We start from the raw sequence: 24,238 nt of genomic DNA, 5'->3' as shown, positions 1-24,238 counted from the left end.
CTCAAAAAATAAAATAAAATAATTAAACTTAAAAAATTAATGTTTTAATTAATACTTCTTTAAATATGTAGGATAAATGTGTAAGATATGTTTTAGTCTTTACTGTTTTCGATCAATGTTTATGAGCACTTGGATAGTCATGAATATGAATAAGATGAAAGGGTGAGGGATCATTTCAATGTATAGATACAAGTCTTTTATTTCGTAGCATTCTGACTGGTGTGAAATGGTATCTCATTGTGGTTATGATTTACATTTCTCTGATGATTATTGATGATGAGAATTTTTCATGAGCTTCATGGCTGCTTGTATGTCTTATTTTGAGATCTGTCTGTTCATATCCTTTGCACATTTTAAAATGGGGGTTATTGTTTTTTGCTTGACTTGTTTAAGTTTCTTAAAGATTCTGAATATTAGGCCTTTGTCTGATGCGTAGTTTGAATATTTTCTCCTATTCTGTCAGTTGTCTGGTTCAATATATGAAAATCAATAAATGTAATTTATGACATAAACAATTAGAAATGAAATTCATATGCTCATCTCAATAGATGCAGAAAGTTTTCAATAAAATCTAACATCCCTTCTTGATAAAAACCCTCAACAGACTAGGCTTTGAGGAACATATATCAAAATAATAAGAGTCATCTATGACAAGTCCACAGCCAACACCATATTCAATAAGCAAATCTTGGAACTATTTTTGAGAACTGAAACAACACAAGGATACCCATTCTTACCACTCTCTGTTCAAGGCAAGAGAAAGAAAGAAAAGGCATCCAAATAGGAAGAAAATGTCCAACTATTTGTCTCCATTGTTGATATTATTCCATATCCAGAAAACTAATTTAAAGACTCTGCCAAAAGGCTCCTAGAACTGATAAATGACATTAGGAAAATTTTAGGATACAAAATCAACCTAAAAAATCAGTAGCATTTCTGTAAATCAATAATATCCAGACTGAGGGTCAAATCAAGAACACAATTATATTTCAATAACCATAAAGAAAATAAAATATCTAGAAATGCACCTAATAAAAGAGGAGAAAGGTCTCTATAAGGAGAACTATAAAACACTGCTCAAAGAAATCAGAGATGATACAAATAAATGGAAAAACATTCCATGCTCATGAGCTAGGATAATCAATATTGTTAAAATGGCCATACTGTCCAAAGCAATTTATAGATTCAATGCTATTCCTATCAAACTACCGATGTAATTTTATCAGAATTAGCAAAACTATTATAAAATTCATATGAAACCAAAAAAGGGCTCAAATAGCCCAAGTAAACCTAATCAAAAAGAACAAAGCCAGAAAGAAGCATCATACTAACCAACTTCAAACTATACTATAATGTTACAGTAACCCAAACAGCATGGTTCTGGTGCAAAAACAGACACATAGACAAGAGAACATAATAAAGAACTTAGAAAGCAAGCTGCACTCCTACAACCATCTGATCTACAACAAGGCTGACAAAAGCAAACAATAGAAAAAGGACTCCCTATTCAATAAATGGTGCAGGGATAGCTGGCTAGCCATCCGCAGAAGAGGGAAACTGGACCCTCACCTTTCACCATATGCAAAAATTAACTTGAAGTGTATTAAAAATTTAGATGTAAAACCTCAAACTCTAAAAATCCTAGATGAAAACCTGGGGAATACTATTCTCAATATCAGCCTTGGCAAGGAATTTTTAGTTAAGTTCCCAAAAGCAATTCCAGCAAAAACAAAAATTCAGAAGTGAGAGCTAATTAAACTAGAGCTTCTGCACAGCAAAATTAACTATTGACAGAGAGAAGACATTCTTATTTCTACTTGTTAGAACCTGAGGGGAGATTTACATGCAGCAATTAGAGTAAATTTCATATAAGCTAATTTTATTTAATGGGATTCTACCTGACTAAAAAGTGTTCTTGTCTTCTCTTATACTAAGATTTAATTAACTGTTAGTAGAAAATCAAAAGTATACTGCATTGCTTTGACTTTTTACTACAGAAAAAAACTATTGTAAGTTTCAAACCTCAATTTTCATTTTTTCATAAACCATACACAAAGTTTTTCCTAAAAGCAGTTTATGTGTCAGAATTCAATAACTCTACAATGGACCATGTTTTATTTAAGGCATGCTGTGTCTACAGATAAAGATGATGCGTAAGGAAAGAAGAAAGGTGATAAGGGTAGTTCTAGTCACTTTAGAAAATACTTATTCTGCATATAAATACAGATAATTAGTCACAATCTCTTTGCTTATTTTTCTTGAATGTCTACATTATTGTTGTTCAAAGTGGGGAATAAGTGATACTAACTTAACTCAGTCCATCTATATTGAGCTCAACAGAACCTGTCTCCCAACTCTCTGTTCAGGTATATAATATCTTCTTTTGTAAAATGTGTTTATGGTTATTTTAATTATGATTACAAATATAACTGGGCATTACTAAGTTATCAGCCTGAGAATGCAAATACTCAACTTACAATTATTTCTATCAACAATCTTCAGAGAGCTGGGATGTGTTCCAGAAACACTTAAAGATCCTAGAGTAGGACTAAAATGGTGACTATTAAATGGATCACAATGCTCTGAATGCCTCTATTTAGTGATTAAGCTAGACACATTTGGGCAATTCTGATTTCTTTTCATATAAATTTTATAATCATCTTATCAGTCTTTAGAGGAAAGACCTGCTGGGATTTGTTAAGAATTATGTTGACTACATAGACCAGTTTGGTCAGAATTGCTCTTTATTTTATTATGTCTTTAAACTGATGAACATGGGTGTTCTTCACTTAGTCACATATTTTATAATTTAACCCAACAATGTTTGAAAGAGATCTCTGTATATGTCTCACACTTTTTTTTGTTAAATCTAAGCTTTTTAAAAATGATATTGTGAATTGAATTGTTTTCTTAATATCATTTTTAGATTGTTTGTTGCTTGTTGTAGTAGGCCAAATAATGAGCTCCCAAAGATATATATGTTTTAATCACTAGAATCTGAGAATATGTTAGATTATACAAGCAAGAGGAATCAAGGTTGCAGAAGGAAAGTCAACTGACAGTAAAATAGAGATATTATCCTGTATTATTCTGGAGGGCCCAAAGTAATCATAAGGGTTCTTAAAATTGGGAGAGAGAATCAGAAAGTCAGAGAAAAGATGTAACTTTGTTGACTTTGAAGATAGAAGAAGGGGACCATGAACCAATGAACATGAGAGGTAGCTAGGAACTGGAAAAGGCTAGTAAAAGGCAAGATTATTCTTTGTCACCTCCAGAAAGGAACAAAGGACTGCATGCCCCAAATTCTTATATTCACATACCTGAATATATTTTACTTCTTTCCCTCTTTGCAGATCTTGGCAGAAAACGTCACCATGGTCACTGAATTCCTGTTACTGGGTTTTTCCAGCCTTGGTGAAATTCAACTGGCCCTCTTTGTAGTTTTTCTTTTTCTGTATTTAGCCATTCTTAGTGGCAATGTCACCATTATCAGCGTCATCCACCTGGATAAAAGCCTCCACACACCCATGTACTTCTTCCTTGGCATTCTGTCAACATCTGAGACCTTCTACACCTTTGTCATTCTACCCAAGATGCTCGTCAATCTACTTTCTGTGGCCAGGATAATCTCCTTCACCTGTTGTGCTCTTCAAATGTTCTTCTTCCTTGGTTTTGCCATTACCAACTGCCTGCTATTGGGTCTAATGGGTTATGATCGCTATGCTGCCATTTGTCACCCTCTGCACTACCCCATTCTTATGAGCTGGCAGGTGTGTGGAAAGCTGGCAGCTGCCTGTGCAATTGGAGGCTTCTTGGCCTCTCTTACAGTAGTAAATTTAGTTTTCAGCCTCCCTTTTTGTAGTGCCAACAAGGTCAATCATTACTTCTGTGACATCTCACCAGTTATTCGTCTGGCTTGTACCAACACAGATGTTAATGAATTTTTGATATTCATTTGTGGGGTTCTTGTACTTGTGGTTCCCTTTCTGTTCATCTGTGTTTCTTATCTCTGTATTCTGAGGACTATCCTGAAGATTCCCTCAGCTGAGGGCAGACGGAAAGCGTTTTCCACCTGTGCCTCTCACCTCACTGTTATTATTGTTCATTATGGCTGTGCTTCCTTCATCTACCTGAGGCCTACGGCAAACTATGTGTCCAACAAAGACAGGCTGGTAACGGTGACGTACACTATTGTCACTCCATTACTAAACCCCGTGGTTTATAGCCTCAGAAACAAGGATGTCCAACTTGCTATCAGAAAAGTGTTGGGCAAGAAAGGTTCTCTAAAATTATAGAATTGAAATATTATTACGTTTTTGATTTCTCAATAAATAATGCCTTTTTATCACATGCATATTATAACTGTAAAAAATTCTTTGAAATAATAGGAGTCCTTAAGATGCATGTCATAAAATATGTTTTTCTCCTTACAGTTTCTTTAAATTTAATCCACAGGCTAATGTTTTTCATTTTCTCATATGGAATCTCAGGGAGCTCCTCAAATTTAAATGCCCAGTTCACTGTGATAATTGAAAATTAAAACTTAATTTAAAGCTAAAATTTCTGCCTTTTCTGGGTGTAGATTTTTGAATTGGGGAGCCTTCATTGGTAGCAATGAAGGTTGACTTATGTATTAGCTCTTTCAGCAAACACTTTTCTCTCTACTTATTTCAGTGACTGGTCCTTCAAGCATTACACTGTGGGGGGAGGGATAGGTGGAGGGAACGTCTTTCTTGATTGTCACTGTCATGTTCTGGCAATAGTGCTTTCAGATGTTGCACACTGAGTGTTTCTCATGCAGGGAGCTTTCCTGGCTGCTGAAATAATTCCTTACTTGGAGCTTCTACCACATTTCTTGTGATATGGTTGAATCTGCCTCTAGCTGACAGCTTGTAAATTTTCCTCTTAATTCTGAGGTTTCAACATTCATCTGGGTCCCATGTTTTCCAAAGTTCTTATTGGACAAAATGTTATTTTTAAGTGATTCTCCAATGAGAATTTCTCCTAAATGGTCAATAAGTGATCCAAAAGAAAATTTTGACAATCCTTGCTACCCACAGTCAGTTGAAGTTCAGATATCTTTCTCTGTGTACTGGTATTTCAGGCCAATAACTGCAGATTTCTACATTTAGATTTCTCAGGTGAGCTCAGATACCAATCAACTGTGTTCCTTTGTCTCCAACAGATATATATCAATATCTTGAAGCGGTTTTCTACTCTTGGGGATAGATAAAACGTTAAGAAATCCAAGAGCTTACTCCAAAGATTATATTTCCTCTCCTTTTTTCTCAAGATGTTTATTTTTAAAGAGTAGTTCACACATTCTATTCTCTCAGCTTTTGTGCCTCAACTGAAACTAAGAAAAACTGCCTTTTATGACATTGTTGCCTGTTTTTCCTATAGATTAAGGTGTTATAATGGTGTTTATTGGTAAATATTTAGTTCATAAAATTACTCTCTGTATACAGAGTCAAATAGTTGGCCTGACCAGTGGTATAGCCGTAAATAATTACCTTAATCACTCTAGATCACATTTTGCAGCACATGGTTTTTTGAGAATCTGTTGAAAGCTATGTATCTAATACATGAAACTCTCCTCGTGCACATATACAGGAAAAAAAAAAAAAAAACTTGCTTACAATCTAAGGGGTTTACATCGTATACAAAGTCCATCCCTCAATCCAATTCATGGGAGTACTTGTTCATGACCAAAGTCATATAATCCATTTAAATTTGCTTTCATCATTTTATCTTTTCTTTTTCACTTTTAACAATTTGTTGTAACTTTTTTTACCTGATTGAAAGATTATTTATATCATCATGCCACAGAGTTTACATGCTTTGTAGTTTTATTATAACAGCAGGATAGACTAATAGACACCCCTGCTGCTGTCTTCTAGATCTCTTTAATGGATTTAATTTCCTTTTTAATATCACATTGAGAGAAATTTACCACAAAGTAAACAGAGAAACTATCTTGTTCAAGATAGCATATTCAATTAACTAGAGTATTGCTATTTTATGTCACATTCATTAAAAATTTAGGAGAAGCTACTGTGCGGTCTAACATTTGAGGTTTTTAAATATAGAATATGTATACAATAGGAAAACTAAATTCTATACTGTGAAAAGAAATGATACTTAAGCAGGAAGTTTCAAAAATAAACTACACTTAACATCTTGATCAACTTTCATAAAAAGTAGCTGATTTTTGTGTCCAAAACTAACATATAGAATATTTTCTGCAGCTTGCTGACATGAATGTGATTAAAAAAATTGTTTTGTATCTTACTTTAAGACTCTAGTTTCCTACTATCCTGGCGTATAGGTCTCTTGAATTCCTTTTATTATTAGTAGAAACACGAAAGAGTTAAAATTATGTTTAAAAGGGATTGTAATAATAAATAGTAGAATAAACTACAGAAAAATAACTTGCATTGACAAAATGGCCTTGTTTGCCATCATCGTACTATATATAGCCATCATTAATTAAAAAGGCAGTAGAAGATAAACCTAAATTTGCCATTCTGTGCACCACATTCCTTTACTTACAGCTTATACGGTGGAGTCCTATGGAGAATGGTCCTGTGCTCGCCTAAGAAACAATTTCTTATTTGAAAAGATTATCTCCTTCTTTGTCTAATGTCCACCATCAAAGATTTTTTTTTGATTTTCACCTATTTCATGAAGTATTGATGGTTTCCATTCTTCAAAACACCATAGCAATGTAAGCTTTACTTATACTTCCTACTGAGCTCTGACATATTGAGCTGATTATGTACATATCTTATTCTCTCTAATAGGCAATCAGCAATGTGAAAGGAAGTAATTTACTATACCATTATGTTAACTTCTCCTAAATGTCTTCTATATCCCTGACATTCAGAAGATAACTTATACATGTCTCTTAACTTTAGTTGAATAAATGACTGCTTGGTATAGCTAAGTAAAACATCTGAAACTACACATGAAAGTGTAGCAATATTTATGTCCCCCAAAACAGTAATTAACAATAACAATGATAATTTAATTTGCTCATTAATCTCTTAAATGGGAGAGGGCTTATGATTGGCTTGTCTCAACTCCATACAATGTCAACTGAGCTGCTCAACTAGAACTGAGGGACCCACTTCCATTGGGCTCATTTACGCGGCTAGCAAAATGGTGCTGATCTGTAGTAGAGCTGAGTCAGGGCTATAGGTTGTGAGTCAGTTTCTCTCCATGTGGCCCTTTCCATGGGGTTCTATAAACTTTCTCACACCATCATGACTGGTTTCAAAGACTAAATGTTCCAAGGAACAGAAAGAGGAAGCTGCTAGTCTTTTAAGGCATAATACCAGCAGGTTGTCTGCTCCTGACACCCTGACACCCAAAAAGACAACGATGTGATGGGCACAGGATAATAGCAATGGACATTCCCTTTTGAAAAAGGAGGAAATTAGACACATCACAGTCATTTGTCCATAGAAATTCTCAAATTCATCTGGACACATGTTGCCAGACCTATTTTCTGTGAATGAATTCCATGACTCTTAGATCTAACCTGTGATGCCATTTCCCCACTTTCTGATCATCCTTTTTTATCCACAAGACATAGCTATAATTTGCAGACATGTCATTTCTCAGTCTGGTACCTCCATGGAAGAAGTTGAGGGTCCAAAGCTCTATTCATTACTGTTTGCGCTGTAGTCTTTAGCACAAGTTGATAGAATGTCTTTTTTAAAACTTGGTGAGTTTCTTATGTTTCCATCTATAAATTAATTCCATTAAATAAAAGTCACATCCATATTCATTTCTTTATTATGGGTCACTTGTGAGGTAGTAGTATTAATAACTGTTGTATGGCAATTCCCTTAAGATTATTAAAAAGACTTATTGTTTAAGGATTCAGGTCCTTAGGATATTTATAAATCTTGTTGGGTATAGCTTAAAATATTTCTGAGTTCTAACAAAAGGTATTACAACTACATTCTTAAGATGTTTACCCTGAGGCATTGGTTTCCTGATAGTACCTTGGATTTGCTTTCTTTCTTGAAGCCTTTTTGTGCTTGAGAGTCTTTGTTGAGAGAGACTGTGCATGAGAAACATCTTTATTCACAAACCCAAGTTTTGTTTCTTTCTGTTTCCTCCAAATCCTCAGAAACTTAAGAAACTTTTAAAAATTATGTGCTTTTTAATTGACAAATAATAATTGCACATATTCCTTAGGTACATAGTAATATTTTGATATGAATAATGTATAGGGATCAGATCAAAGTAATTAGCATATCATCATCTCAAACATTTATCATTTCTTTGTGTTGGAAATGTTCAACGCCCTCCTTCTGGTAATTTGAATCTATATATTATTTTTAATTATATTCATCCTACAGTGGTATAGAACACTGTAACTTATTCCTTTATCTAGGTGTAATTTTGTATCCCTTTAGCAAATCTCCACCTATCCTTCCCTTTTTCTACTCTTCCCTTCCTCTAGTATCCTACTTTCTATTCTCTTCATATTTTGTCATTGATTGGTATTTTCTATAATCTTCCTAGAAATTTCCCCGGGAAGACAATGAGATTACTAAATAGTCTATTTTCCAGGCTGTAGCATGTGGCCCTGCTGCCAAACTTTCCAGCGATGGATAATAAGTGTCCATGTTTTACCAACTCTAATAATAGTTTCCTCTCTGTCCTTCAAACATTTTTCTCTCTGTGCTTCAAAGCCTTACCAAAAGTTACCTCATGATCCTTTCACCTTTTAGTAAGAGACTTCTTAAGCCCTTATGGATTATTTATACTTCTTAAGCCCTTATGGGTTATTTATTAATATAATATTAATATATTAATATTATATTAATATTATATATTAATTTTGGCAAAATTAATTATATTATTATATTAATATAATTAATATATTTAATATAATATATTTATATATTATATATAATATATTTAATATATAATATATAATATATTAATATATTAATATATATTATATATAATATATTTATATATTAATTATATTAAAATTATTATATTAATATTATATATTAATTTTGGCAAAATTAATGCCAAATATTTTAAATGTTGATTATAACAGCACCCTGCCTTTAGATACCAAATTCTGTTCTCATTATTTACTGCTGCATAATCAACTATCTAAAACTTTAGTTACCTAAATGAGCCGTAATTATTTTGCACACAAGTCTATAATTTTGGTAGGACTCAGTGGGGACAGCTAGAATCTGTTCTTTGTGCCATCAGGTTGAATGATTCAACTGGGGCTGAAGGATTTACCTTCAAGATTGCTCACTCATGTGCCTGTTTTATTCATGTTGGCTACTGGCTCTTTGCTCAGCTGGGGCTATTGGCCAGGAGCCTTGGTTTCTTTCCATATCTTTCCATATTCTCCAAGGGCTGCTTGGGCTTCCTCAAAACATGGTTGCCAGGGTACAAAAGTGGATGATTCAACTCACCATAATAGCAGCTACTAGACTTTGGAGACCAGGGTTAATAAATGGATATAGTCTTACATTTATTATAATTTATTGGTCCAAGTAGTCACTCATCCTTTATGGATTCAGGGGAAGGAAGAAGCCACCAAAAGTTCCCATCTGGGTTAATCACTTGGGCTTTTCTCTTACTTTCTCATCCCTGCAGCATCTTTTTTTAAAAAATTAATTTAATTGAAAGATCTGGGATCCATGTGCAGGATGTGCAGGTTTGTTACATAGGTAAACATGTGCCATAGTGGTTTGCTGCACCCATCAACTCATTACCTAGGTATTAAGCCCAGATGCATTAGCTATTTATTCTGATGCTCTCCCTTCCTCCACCCCCACACCAAAGGCCCCAGTATGTGTTATTCCCCTCACTGTGTCCATGTATTCTTACTGTCAGCTCTGACTTATAAGTGAGAACATGCGGGACGTGACTTACACAAGAGCAGTTCTCATGAGTACCTAAGAGAGACCTCCATGCGTGTCTAGCATTTGACCCATTTCCAGCCCAAGTGGATGGACTCACTGTTAGAAAGAATCGATATATGAGCTGAAATGGGGAGAAAGCTGACAGGTTTTGTGAAAACCTACATGAAGTCACTGTCACATTTTTCTCTATAATCCAAACTGTATTCATATTCATATACTGAGGAAATATTTACCAAATTCACATTGTATTCCAGAAGCAAACCTGTTTCTAATGTATCTGAAAGATTCTGCCATTCTAATATTATGTCCTCTATTCTTTACATTTTCCTCTCTTCTAGTTTTCAGAAATAGGAATATGTAGAGGCATAAAAATATGAAGAATACTTTTTCTTCAACTTCAGAATGAAACTCTAGAGGCACTATACAGGGAAATTTGAAAGAGATGGTTTCATTGATGTATATTTTAACAAATGATACCTGGAGAACCTCCACATCTCTGACTCCTTAGAGAATTTCTAAGAGGAAGTCAACGAATTCCCATGAATAATAGGGCTTTTCCTTTGGCCAATGAATTCTCATAGCATATTATCATGGTTCCACACACTAATTAGAAAAAATATGGACACGTATTGGGCACAATGTGTTAATTACTCCCTGTGGAGGTGGTGAGCTCACTTACCAACCAAGGCATTGAGACCATGGTTAATGTAAAAAGGAAAGGCCATTGATGACACCCATTGAGGCATTACCTAAAGTAACCATGGAGAAAAGGCACAGGTAACATTTTTCTGTGGAGTAATGCTGTTTTCTTATTTTGGTCTTGGGAGTTCCTGAAAGATGAAGCAGAACCCTGAGACATCATGACAGGGAAGACAATTTTGGCAAATTTCACCTAGCAACTCTTTATAGAAGTTTCTAGGAGATGCCTGAGAATGAATAAACTGGCAGGTTACAAGGCACTAGAACTCTGATTTAAAGAAAAGTAAATTTTAATTTTTATTTAGAGAACTTGATTTTTTTATTAAGAAGACCAGTGACAGTCATTTATTTGTATTTCAAATTTAAAAATTGTTGAGTTTTTCCAGGAGCTAGTGATCTGTTTATCCCCAGTTATTAGTAATAAAAAATCAAAATTGTGGCCAAATGACAGAAAGAAAAGCTGAATAGTGAAAAAAATGAGGATAAAAATTGAGACCAAGGCCAAGACAAAGGCAGAGACCCAGGATAAGTCTTGATTATTTCATAGGGTGGTGGTAGTATTAGTCTTAGAAAGGAAGAATAAAAAAGTTACAGTAAACATACAATGTATGAGGAACACAGAAGTGTTTCTCACTTAAGAGGCCTCTTAAGGAAACCAAGTTACTACAAAATAAACTAATTGGAATTATTACTAATTCATTAATAGACATTTATGCATCAAGTATCCATATCTCATTTATTTAAATATTGGATAAAGTTGAAGATACAAAGGGAATAAGATGAGGCATTTATCCTTGAGGCTCTTAATTCTATTTGAGAGACCAATAGGAAAAAAATTAGGTATAACATGTTGAGTATTTTGATGAAGACATACTAGACAAGCTTTAGATTACTAAGAAGGGAACAGCCTACCCTCCGTAGACATATTGGAGAAAGTTCAATAATTGATGACTCTAAAAATGTGAGGAATGAGTGGGCCACATATGAAGGGGAAATGATTTTGGAGGCTGAGATCTCTCTCTCTCTCTCTCTCTCTCTCTCTCTCTCTCTCTCTCTCTCTCTCTTTCTCTCTGTCTCTCTCCCAGTGGAATCTTGAGACACAAGGGCATATAAAGGAAACTGTAAGTATTTCAGTACAATTCCCGTGTGATGAAAACTTAGAGGATTAGATTGTAGATGTACGTGAGACAGAGAATCAGATGCTCAGCTTAAGGAATTCTGACTTTACCTATAGATGAAGAGTTACTAAGCAGCATAATGTGAAAATATCAATTCACAATTTCTACTTGTTAAGAAGGTGATCTAGTTACTCTATTTTTCTTCTTTACTTTTTTCCCTCTTTCTCATTTTTCCAATCTTTTCTTTTAACCTGTGATGTCTTCCCTTCCAAACTCATGTCACTATCTCCTATTTACCAGTTATTTAAAGCAGTATCCTAGACTGAGTTAAGTAAAGTCAAAGATTTCCATATCAAATTTTATTTTTCACTATTAGTTTCCACATAGGTTCCAAGGATGAGTTTGAAAGAACAGATGGTTGATGGGGTAGGAGTTATAGAGTAGATATTGAGTAATATGACCTTACTTTTCTTTCAGGTGCATCAACTTTCTTTGCATACTTTGTCGCTATTAATACTGGGGATGAGCCTGTAAGTGAGAAAACACTCCAAGAAAGGATATATGGACAATGGAAAGTCATAGATGATGTATCAGGAAGAATGTCAGTGAGGACTCTGTTTTGGTCAAATGCATGGTGTATATTCTTCATTTATAAAGTTTAGAGATAAGGCCATTCAAAGATATATAGAGGTAGAAAATAAAACTCCTGGTTCTAGTCCCATTTCAAAATTTTATTAAACATTTGCCTAAGCAAAACAGCAAATATTGATAGCAATTTAGTTATTTGTAAAGGACTTCAAGCCCCCAAATCAAGTGTTTCTAAAATTAAAATAAAAAGTTTAGCTAGTGAGATAATGGAGGAGACTGTTTGATAATCAGAAATGATAAATAAGATAGCAACTTTTTAACGGGATTTTTTGCTCTGCATTCAGAGAATAATGTCAGAGAGATTCTTCATCCTAAAATGTTGAAGCAGAGTGTTAATATTACAGGCTAGATTAATATTAAGGTAACAAGTTTTGAAAATCCCTGAAATCAAATATCATCTACTTGAGAGTTTTGAAATGATTTAGAGAATAAAGTGATATCATTGGTCATTGATTTTTTCCAACAGGTTTTGAAGCACTTAGTATATGTTGGGCATCATTGTATGTGTTCAAGTTGCAGTTTCTGTTATGTGGTAAGTTACAGCTTGTAGAGTCAAAGACAATCTTATAATAGTAGTTTGTGGCAAAGCAAGTAAGATTCTAGTGATCACTCAGGAAATCCAGAAAAAACGGTGCAGCATGATTGGGAAACTGTAGGAAGGATTCTATGAGTAAAGTCATTTTAAATGAAAAGTAAAAGGAGACCACAAAATTAGAAGCAGAAAAACAATAAGTATAAAGCAGAGACTATTTCCAGATATAGAGAGTAGTATGAAAAATGACTTGGTTGTGTAAAAATTCTTACTGCTGAAGTACATATGAAGGAATCTATAATGGCACTTATGAGTGAAAAGGTGAAACTGGGAAAAGTGTGAAAGACCTAGAATATTTTATAGATAATTAAGAGTCAGTTGGTTTTGTAATATGATAGGATTTATTCTATAGAAAGAATTCTGCTGCTATTATGGAGGGTTACTCAGAGTGGAAGAGAGAATCTGGGCAGTTCACTTATAACACTGTAGTCCAGGCAAGGTATAATTACTTGCAAAATATAAGAATGAATCCTAAAAGTGAACAAAAATAGATTGAATGTGGAGGATTAGAAAAATGGTGAGTTTAAACATGTCTTAGAAATTTACAGCTTAGATGGCTTAAGAGTATTTTGAAACTATTTGTTGAGATACAGAATCTAGATAAAAGAACACATTTAGCAAGAGGTAGAACAGAATAAGGATGTTTTGATTAAAATGTATATAATTCAGTACCAGCAATGATAAATATGTTGGAGGCCTTAAGGAAGGTATCTGAGACCACTTGCTCAGAAATTTAGAGACAGTTCCTTGGAATGACAGCCTTTTGGGCCTCCAAGTCAGGTACATCAAGGATAGGACATAAAACAATGGGCAACAAGTGAATGCTGAAGCAAAACTAAATGGTTCTAGCCATGTCTTTTCTGTAAGGAGAAATCAGCTCTATAATCCTGTAAGAGTTCCTAGAGTAATCAAAAAGCCAGTCCTAAAACAATAGCAATAGTTCAAAACCAATTTATTTGTAACAAATGAATGCATAAAAATTGGTTATATAATTAGTTGTAAAAGGGAACTGTGCTCTTTAAGTAACACAAAGATCAATGGATGTTTCTCTAGATGGAGAAGGTATTAAAAACTGGTGTAGAAAAGTGAATTATCAGACATTGGTGCTATTGCTTGTTCATGCTATCCCTTATTGACATATGTATCAGTCATCAGGATAAAAATGTGACCGTTGAAAATAATAATTAATATAGATAAAGGATTTTATAACATTAGATTACAAGAATCCTCTCTAGTCTGCAGGGAATATATTCCAAGACTCCAGTGGATGTCTGAAACTGAATAGTACTGAACCCTAAATATACTATGAATTTTTTCTATAATACATGCCCATGATAAAGCTTAATTTATAAATTAGGCATAGCAGGATATTAACAACAATAACTAATAATAAAATAGATCAACAATAACATTACATCAGCATCACTACTCTTGCACTTTGGAGCCATTATTAAGGAAAATAAAGGTTACTTGAGCACAAGCTTGGTGATACCATGACAGTTGATCTGATAACTGGATGGCTTCTGAGTGACTAATAAGTAATAGCATATACAGTCTGGATACACTGCACTAAGGGATGATTCTTGTCCTGGGCAGGAAGGAGCAAGACAGTCTCCAAGTAGGGGACCTAACAGATAGGCTTTTTTGAGCAAATAACTGTACCCTTCACGTGTACATTTGTCCCCAGATTCACTGCTAAAATCAACAGCAGAAAAATAGCAGTTTGAATGCATATCAATTTAGAAGAACTTCTGGTTAAATTTACAATTCTTTTTTCTCTCCCATGCTTGTTGTTTCTCATTCAAACAAGACTGGCTTAGCTACTCTATAAGGGTAAGTCTTCCTGAATTTTAAGTTCCAAAGATCTCTGGACCTGATCATATTGACTTTATTCTGTGCGATCAACTCTTTATGGCCAATTCCTCCTCTATCACTGAGTTCTTACTGCTGGGCTTCTCCAGCCTTGGGGAATTGCAGCTTGTCCTCTTTGCAGTCTTTCTCTGCCTCTATTTGATTATCTTGAGTGGAAACATCATCATCATCTCGGTCATTCATTTGGATCACAGCCTCCACACACCCATGTACTTCTTTCTAGGTATTCTTTCTATCTCGGAAATCTTCTACACAATTGTTATTCTGCCCAAGATGCTTATCAACTTATTCTCTGTACTCAGGACACTCTCCTTTGTGAGTTGTGCCACCCAGATGTTCTTCTTCCTTGGTTTTGCTGTCACTAACTGTCTGCTTCTGGGAGTGATGGGTTATGATTGTTATGCTGCCATCTGCCAGCCTTTGCAATATGCTGTTCTCATGAGCTGGAGAGTATGTGGACAACTGGTAGCAACTTGTATTATTAGTGGTTTCCTAATATCTCTGGTGGGAACAACTTTGGTCTTTAGCCTCCCTTTCTGTGGCTCCAACAAGGTCAACCACTACTTTTGTGATATTTCACCAGTTATCCGTCTTGCCTGTGCTGTCAGCTATATTGTGCCCTTGATATTTATCTGCATTTCTTATGGCTTCATTGTCCACACCATTCTGAAGATCCCATCAGCTGAAGGCAAACAAAAAGCCTTCTCCACCTGTGCGTCCCATCTCATTGTAGTCATTGTCCATTATGGTTGTGCTTCCTTTGTCTACTTGCGACCCTCAGCCAAATATACTTCGGGCAAAGATAGGCTGGTGACAGTAACCTATACCATCATCACCCCACTGTTGAATCCCATGGTATACAGCCTCAGGAACAAAGATGTGCAGCTGGCTATTCGGAAACTGATTGGAAAGTCTGGATTTTCTCTTAAGACACTATAATCAGAGTACTTTTGAACATTATGGACACCATTAGACCAATTGTGTCACGATTATTTAAATCATGAGATTATCTAGTCTATTTATCTAACTGTGAGGGCCTTGGATTGTTTGACATTTGGGGCCTACATGTTCTATGTAAAGCAGAGATAGCAATATTTTCTTCCTGGAGTCATTGTGATTAAGAGAGATTACAAAATATCTGGCAATAGAGTATAACTCTCCTCCTCTTTCCGTTCTTCCTCTGGATTTAAAGTCCTCAAAAAGGTCTTAGCAGCCATCATTTTTTGCCCTATATTTGTCTTGTTTGACCAAAATGTCTGATTGTACTCTGTTTAAGGTTATGTCCAGCTTAAAATGAGGAGTCCAGGCCTGAAGGTGGCATAGATCTAGTGGTATGACATGGCAGGGAAAACTGTACCATATGGGTAATTAGATGATTTAAAACTGGACACTGGTTAGGTCATGACTGAAGCTTTGACTCTTCTCTGAGTCTAAATTCTAATATATGGAAAGTAGGGATAATGTAATTTTCCTGTTCTATGTCGTGGGGATTTTATTTGTATCTTATAAACGGTATAAAAGAAAGTGTAAAAGCAGTGCAAAATGTGAAACTACATACAATGTAGAACTCATATCAAGCAAGTTTTGCATAACTGAGAGGATTTTATTTCTTTCAAGTTCTTCAGGTATTTTGGAATGGCTTTTCTGACTGCTCCTTTGAACCACTTCTTACATGACATAGAAGTTATGTTACATAACATAGAAGTTATGCTACATAATGGAATGGAAAATAATATTTAACCATTCTGTCCCATCTCAGGCTAAAGGTATCTACATGGCTTTCCACACTGAATTTATTAGGAAGAGGAAGCTACTCAATTTCAAATTTATCAAGTGAGTATATAAGATTTGAGAGAGAAGTACTTTGATGATCATCTGGTCCGATCTCTGACCCGTACAGAAATTTCTTCAACAGTATCTGTAAAGTAAACCCTTCTCCACTGACTGGGCATCATTGACCTTACAAAATGTATGTTCCCATCGCACTCAGCTCTTACTATTATTCCCTCTCATTTCAGCTGATGTTTGCCTCTGCTTTTCACACATTCTATCTCTTGTGTCATACGGTAAGTTGAGTCCTGATTCTCAGATGTTTGAGACAGTTATGACGACAATCTGAACGTTTTCCATAACTTATGTGACCTGAATTTCAGATGCCTCACTATCCTGGGTGCAGTTCTCTAGCTATGCTGTAGATTATCAGTTTTCTTGTAAAAGAATAATGAATAAAACTGAAGTTCATATTTCATGTGCAGCCTCTTTTTTCTGGGGTATAATATAACTGTATTCTTTCCTGTTAACCTTATTTAGATTTTCAAATTAAAATGTGTCAAATCACAAATAATGTTTTCTTATATTTAAAAACTATAACCTCTGTTCCTATTTTTATCTCCCTCTTCCAGTTTTTGGCCTAAATATTTTTATTTATTTTCATTTTACTTCATTTCACTTTCATAGTTAAATAATTAAGGCATTTCAAGTACAACATTGGTTATTGCCATTGTTTTCTTCTGTTCTTTTTTTTTCTTCCAGTGGGTTTATATTTCTCATTTATTGACCAAATGTTATTTAGGAATGGAGTGTTTATGTATTATAGTTATATTCGTGCTGATATTTAAATAACTTCTGTTATTTATTTCTAGTTTCGTTTTGTGTTGTGGGAGAATGTGATTGACAGTTCTATTTTTACAAATTATTATGTTTTATTAATGGTTTCTTATGAATTATGCTCAGTGAAGCACACTCATTTAAGTTAAAATTTTGGTATGTGTAGATGTTGTATTTATTTTATGAATTAAATTTAATTAAACTATTTTAGTACACTATATTGTTATTGGTGTGTATATGACCTGTCATGGTTTCATAGTGCTGAATTAAAATGCTTCACTGCTTTTTAGAGCTTATTAGCATTTTATTACACTTCTAACAACATTGATGTTGAATTTTGTTGTGAAATCTTTTATTACATACCATATAAACCTCTTGGGATTTAACATGTATTTCTACCTATAAATGCACTAAAATAATAGCAGGTGTATTAAAAAATACATATAAGCCATCATCAAGAAGGTAAACAGGAGAGAACAACACAGGGGAGACATCAAAACAATTATGGAAGCAAAAATAAAAAGGACAATTGACATGGTTGTATGAGGAAGAGAGAAAGTTGAAAACACACCTGCAAAACGGGGAAGCCAACCAGTTCACAACGCCTAACTGTATCTGGACATTCTTGTCACAACTGGGTCACCCAGATGATATTGGGAGGAGTAAGATTGGTTTACTGTCTGAATAAGGAACTCAAATTCTCCATCAGTGCTTCTCAAATCATCTGCAGTAAAGAACCAGTTTCTTTTTACATTTCATAGAAGGCCAATACTTCAGTAAGATACGATAAAAATCAACTACTAGAAAAAAGAAATGAAAAGCATCTGAGCTATTCTATACTCTGTTCCAAAAAATGTGTCTGATTGTGTGCTTGTATGTCTCAGTAATATCAAATTTTATAATAGTTGGTTACCACTGGTAAGTAACAAAAATGTAATGTAGTTTCTATACCTGTCTCATTACAAGCCTATAACAACAAGCTCATAGATCAGCACTAGACCGCCGACTCCCACTGGAGTAACATCGCTTTGTATCTGTTGCATGCCAGGTTAACATTGGAGGTTAACTTTTATGGCAGTTAAACTAAGGACTTCTGATTTCAAACACTTGGTAGAACAGAGGCAAATGTAAGGGGCTGTACTTCAAGCAGAGGATTAAATGTGAGTGGTTTCATACTATGAGGCACCACCAGCCTCTTTCCCAACACTCAGACCCCAGATTGACAGACAGTCTTACACCTTTCACTTAGGTAGCAGGAGTGTTTCTTTCTGGAGAAGGTAATGAGAAGTTAGGAGTAATTTCAACAAAATGAATAGCATTGCTTTGCCTGACTTCTGCGTAGGAGCCCACCAGTTCACAAGGTCTACCCATGTGTAGAGAGCTTCAAACAGGGTTTTTAGTGCTGTGGTCTGGAATATATTTGAACATCCAAAAGTTATCAGACATTTGAAGAAGACTTTAACATGAAACACAGATACCTAAAGATAAGAGAGAATCCCCAGGGGGATATACAGGAAATGCATAGAATAAAAAAAAATAATTGATATCTTCATATAAAATATATTGGAACCATGAAAGAAGAACAGTATACCATGTACACCTTTTAAATAAAACACAAACACACAGAAAAGTGCACAAATTATAATGAACACATCAATTAATTATCACAAAGTGAATATGTATAGGTCAAAAAATATAATATTCCAAACACTTCATTACCCACTACCTATTCTCCAACAGAAACAACATTCATGGCTTCTAATATCATGCATTAGTATTTTCATGCCTTCACACTTTATAACAATATATTTACAAAGCTATATTCCCTAGTATTATTATTTTCTTTTACTCCAGTTTCTCTTTTTGTATCTTTTTCTGTTATAGCCTTATCCATCAAGTTTATTGTCTTATGTTCCTCCAAGTTTAACCTTCATTTATGAAATAATTTTTCTTTCATTTCCAACAGCTTCCTAATCTATCCCCTCTCTTTTCAAAACTTCTTCTCTTCTATTCACTCTTGACTGAGTTTATAATTCTGATCTTTGCTATTATTTTGTATTTTCTATCACTTCTTTAACTTCTTTGACCTCATTTTGAAATATTTAGTTAGAGTTTTCATCGATTTTGAAGTCATATCTTCCCGGCTATTGCAAGTTGTGTTCCCTGGGAAGCATATTCTGAGATCACTTGGCATATAGAATATTTGTTAATAAATACATGTATTTATACAGATTAACACCTGTGGAATGTGGGGGGAAGTATTGGGTACAGAGAGAGGTCAAGCCCAATGCGCTCCTAGTGACAACCTCAGCTGACCCGACAGTGAGCTCTGTAGCTGGAATGACCATTCAGAGGTGTCCTGAGCTGGGCCACGATGGCCAGGGCTTTATTAATCTGCATAATTTTGTTTGGGTGTAGTCTGCTCTACGAAGCCTGTTACTTTGGACAAGGTGTCTGTGTTGCTGACACAATGACTAAGTTGACAGCTAAAGTCTGCCTACTGACAGAGCTACTATCAGCTGGGGGGCAACAAGTCCTTTATTTGAAGGAGAACCTGGGCAGGATATCTTGGTTTTCACTCTGTAGGTGCACAGCTACTCTCTATAGTAATGTTGCACTGCTGAAGATTTTTTTTGTCATAATAACTTCATATGAAATACAGGCATGATCTTTTCCTGAACTCATGTTTAGTGAGATTAGTTTTCATGTACTCTTGTGAGGGGAGGATAGTATTCCTAGTTTTGCAGCTGTTGAGCTCCCTCTTGTGTTGTCATCAGAAAGTATTCAACTGTTAATTGGAACCTCTAAACATTCCTTGTTTTGGTTAATAGCAAATCAGCCAAAGACTTTTTAAGTTATTACCACCGGCAGTTTTTTTTTTTTGTTGTTCTTGTTGTTCTTCCGATATTAGTACTTCCAGAAGTTGTTCTTTTGCTCTTCTTTGTTTATCATCATTTCTAATACTATACTTAGAGTTCCTTGTGTGTATTTTGTTAATTAGGTTTTTTAAAAAACATGGTCATGAGGGTTTTTAATTTCCCTTTTACACTCACTTTTTTCCTTATTTTTAATTAAGGAGGAGTTTACATTTAAAAATATAAGTATTTTAAGTATCAGTTATTTGAGGTTTTACAAATATATTCACCCATTTAACCACCTCACCAATCAAGAAATACTATATCTTCATCACATCCAAAAGTTATCTCATGTGAATTTCCAGGTGACTCCCTACCCAGAGACAACACAGAATTGATTTTTATCAATATAGTTCAGTTTGTACTTCTTGAATTTGAGATATATGTAATATTATAGTATGTACTCTTGTGTGTATAATCTCTTTCAGAAAACCTAACACTTATGAGATTCATCTATCTTACTACATGTAAAATAATTTGTCTTTTTATTGATGTATTCACCTGAATGGATATGCAAAAACGTATTTATTCATTTATCTGTTGATAGACATTTGGTTCATTCCAATTATTGGCTGTTATAAATAAACCTGCCATGAACATAATTTGAACAAATCTTCTGTGGACATTAGTCCTCTCTCTTAGGTGTTTAGCAGTAGCACTTCTGGGGTCATAAGGTAGGTATACATTTAACTCCATAATATGATTCCCAAATGTTTTCCAAAATGGGTACACCTCGTAACTTTCCTACCAGCTGCTTCACATTTTCTCCAACTTTTGGCATTGCCTGTTTTATTTTCCTGTATTTTTAATATATTAGTAATTCTAGCGAGGGTAAGTAGTACCTCACTTAGTTGTATTTTTTATTAGCCTGATATCTAATTATGTTGAACATTCTTTTATCATTTGCCTATTGACTATTCATTTGTTTTTAGTAAATTACCTCAGTCTTCTTCTCATAAGATTATTTTAAAATTATTGAATCCTATTATTTATATATTCTGAATTAAGTTTGTTTGGAACCCATACGTGCTATGAATATTCTCCCCAAGTCTGTGACTTGCATTTCTATTATTTAAGTAGTGTCTTTTAATGAGGGCAAACTTTATAGAATTTTGATTAATTAAATTTAAAATTATTTTCTTTTATATTTAGTACTTCTTGTGTCTTGTCTAATAAACATTTTCCTAAACTGAAATCGAAGAAACATTCCCTTATATTTGTGCCTAGAGCTTTCTAGTATTAGCTCATATGTGTGGTGCAGGTTCATTTGTTTATGTTTTATGTCTTAATCAAATATATTGAGACATAACTTATATACAATAAAAGACACAAATTTTAAGTGTATATTTTGATGTTTTTACATATATGTAGAAACAAGTAACCACCACCATGATCAAGATATAGAAATTTCTTTGCATGTAAGACCGAAACAAAGGGTTATCAGTGACAGTTTCTACCCTACATCAGGCTCAGCCTCCAATGTGTTTCTGCATTATATTTGTATTGTACTTTATTACTTATTCATACAGATAAGTAATTTCAAGTTAAAAGAGAATTTTTTGTTTTTTTATATTATCCCTTCTTGCAATGCTTTTCTATTAAAGTCAGATATAGGGAAATCTTTAACTCCAGACTTACCCAAAGCAACTTTTCTACTGATTTCAAATGTCTTAAAAGTTGTACAACAGAATATCCAGTCTGTATTTATTTTAAAATACCTAAAAAAAATCAAGAAATGCTTATTAAGCTACACTTTAAAAGACAGTTTAGTATTACTGTAAAGATGAACAAATAGATTAATGGAACAAAAGAATATTCAGAAATAGAAACACATATGTATAATTTTCTACAAGGCCCTCAAGGCAATGTATTATAAAAATGATATTGAAAATGAAAAAAGATATAGAACATTTCCATTACCCCAAAATTTTCTCACATGCTCCATCCTATTGTGCCCCATATACCACCGTCAGCCCCAGGAAACCAATGATTTGCTTTCTATTGCCAGAATTTAGTTTGACAATACAAGAATCTTATCAGAATAAAATAACACTTTGCTTTCTAACTTTTTATCACTAAGCATACTTTTGAGGTTTATCCATGTTGTATGTAACTTCGCAGTTCATTCTTTTTGTACCATTGTGTACATATACACAATGTGTTTTATTTTCTTACACTCCCAACAGAAACGTAGGAGAGTTACCAGTTGCTTAACATTCTCAACAAACTGTGTTAGTCTTAATTTCATATATTAAGTAGATGCATAATTGTATCCAATTGTGGTTAGAATTTAAATTTTTTTTGGATGACTAAAGACACTGAATATATTTTTGTGTGTGTATATTGGCCATCTACATATGTTTTAGTTGAGCGCCTTTTCAGATCTTTTGTCCATTCCTTAATTAGAGGCATATTTTCTTCTTTGCAATATTTGAATTGGTTCCTTTGTCTTCATAGTTGAAATGTAAGAGTTCCTTATGTTTTCCAGGTATATATATTTTTGTTATATTATGCAAATATTTTCACTATATTGTAACTTGCTTTTAATTTTCCACCATGTCTTTTGAAGAGCAGAAGTTTCCTTTAGTTTTGATTAAGTCCAACTTATTGACTTTGACTTTTATAGTTTAAGTGTTTTCTGTCATACTTAATAAGTTTCTGAAAAATTCAAGCTCACTAAAGTTCTATCTAATGTTCTTTTTAATAATATTAGTTCTTATAGGCAGAATGTGATTCATCTTAAGTTAATTTTTGTAAGTGGTGTAAAAAATGTCAAGATTCTTTTCTATCCAAATGCATTATTATTGGAAAGAGTATTCTTCTACCATTAAATTGCCTTGAGGGCCTTTTAGAAAATTAACTATACATATGTTTTTTATTTCTGAATGTTCTGTTTTGTTCCATTAATCTATTTGTTCATCTTTATACTAGTACTAAACTGTCTTTTAAAGTGTAGCTTAATAAACATTTCTTGAAATCAATGTAATGCTCTCTGGATTCTGCCGTCTTAGTCCTCTTGGGAAGCCATCCATGAGGAAATGCTATACTTTAGAACTTGCTGGAAAATCACTCTCTGGTGTACTTTGGGGGTGGAGGACATCTACGGGAAGATGTACTCTGGGGGTGGGGGACATCTATGGGAAGATGCTTCTGTTTGTGACCTTCTGGGAAAATACTTTTGATGATGGTACCGCCTGGGAGGTAGCACTACTGGGAGTCCTGCTTGTTACTAGACTTCACACACACGGCATGTCCAGGCAGATGAAAGCATGCCAGAAATGGGAAGATAACCCCATTTTAACTTCAGTGTCCCTTCATGCCTTCTACAGAAAAGCTTAATGTCATGTCTGCTGCTAAAGTAGAAATACTCCAGTAACACAATCAGGACAAATAAAGGTAGATTTGGAGCTAAAAGGCAATTACACTCTTAATTTTCTTTCTTTTTAAAATTTTGACAGAATTTAGTTTTTATTCATCTCTGTGAGCTCTGGAATTATGTTAATGTCAAGAGATGTTTATAAAGTATACTCCATTAAAATTTTTCTGAAAATTCTAACAAAGACATTTGAAACAAGGGTTACAGAGGTCAATTACAATTTCACTCAGAAAAAAAAATATTTGTTTTTATATAGGACAATGATTGTTTTTTAATATAGCATGGGTCACAGATATACTACTTTTTCAACTAGGTCAACACCAACTTTTTTTGTGTATTGTAAGAACATTTAACATGAATACACCCCCTGATCAAAATGTTAAGTGAATTATATGGTATTGGTAAATGTAGTGATATATTATGACATTCTTGCATTGCTATAAAGAAATACCTGAGACTGGGTAATTTATAAAGAAAAGAGGTTTACTTTGCTTATG

At 34.1% G+C, this 24,238-nt stretch overlaps 2 protein-coding genes across 2 annotated transcripts; both read left to right on the top strand.

Moving 5' to 3' along the window:
- Positions 1-3,293: 3,293 nt before the first annotated feature.
- LOC719887 (olfactory receptor 10R2) lies at positions 3,294-4,295 on the top strand. The gene has a single exon (XM_001114694.5). The coding sequence runs from the start codon at positions 3,294-3,296 to the stop codon at positions 4,293-4,295; it is 1,002 nt and encodes a 333-aa protein (XP_001114694.4).
- Positions 4,296-14,008: 9,713 nt separating this feature from the next.
- LOC719896 (olfactory receptor 10R2-like) lies at positions 14,009-15,782 on the top strand. The gene is made up of 2 exons (XM_001114710.3): positions 14,009-14,033; positions 14,827-15,782. Exons 1-2 carry the CDS (start codon positions 14,009-14,011, stop codon positions 15,780-15,782), a joined length of 981 nt encoding a protein of 326 aa, XP_001114710.3.
- The last annotated feature ends 8,456 nt before the right edge of the window (positions 15,783-24,238 follow it).

Source organism: Macaca mulatta, chromosome 1, assembly GCF_049350105.2.
Source record: "Macaca mulatta isolate MMU2019108-1 chromosome 1, T2T-MMU8v2.0, whole genome shotgun sequence".
NCBI lineage: Eukaryota > Metazoa > Chordata > Mammalia > Primates > Cercopithecidae > Macaca > Macaca mulatta.
This window is presented reverse-complemented; position numbering and strand designations above follow the sequence as displayed.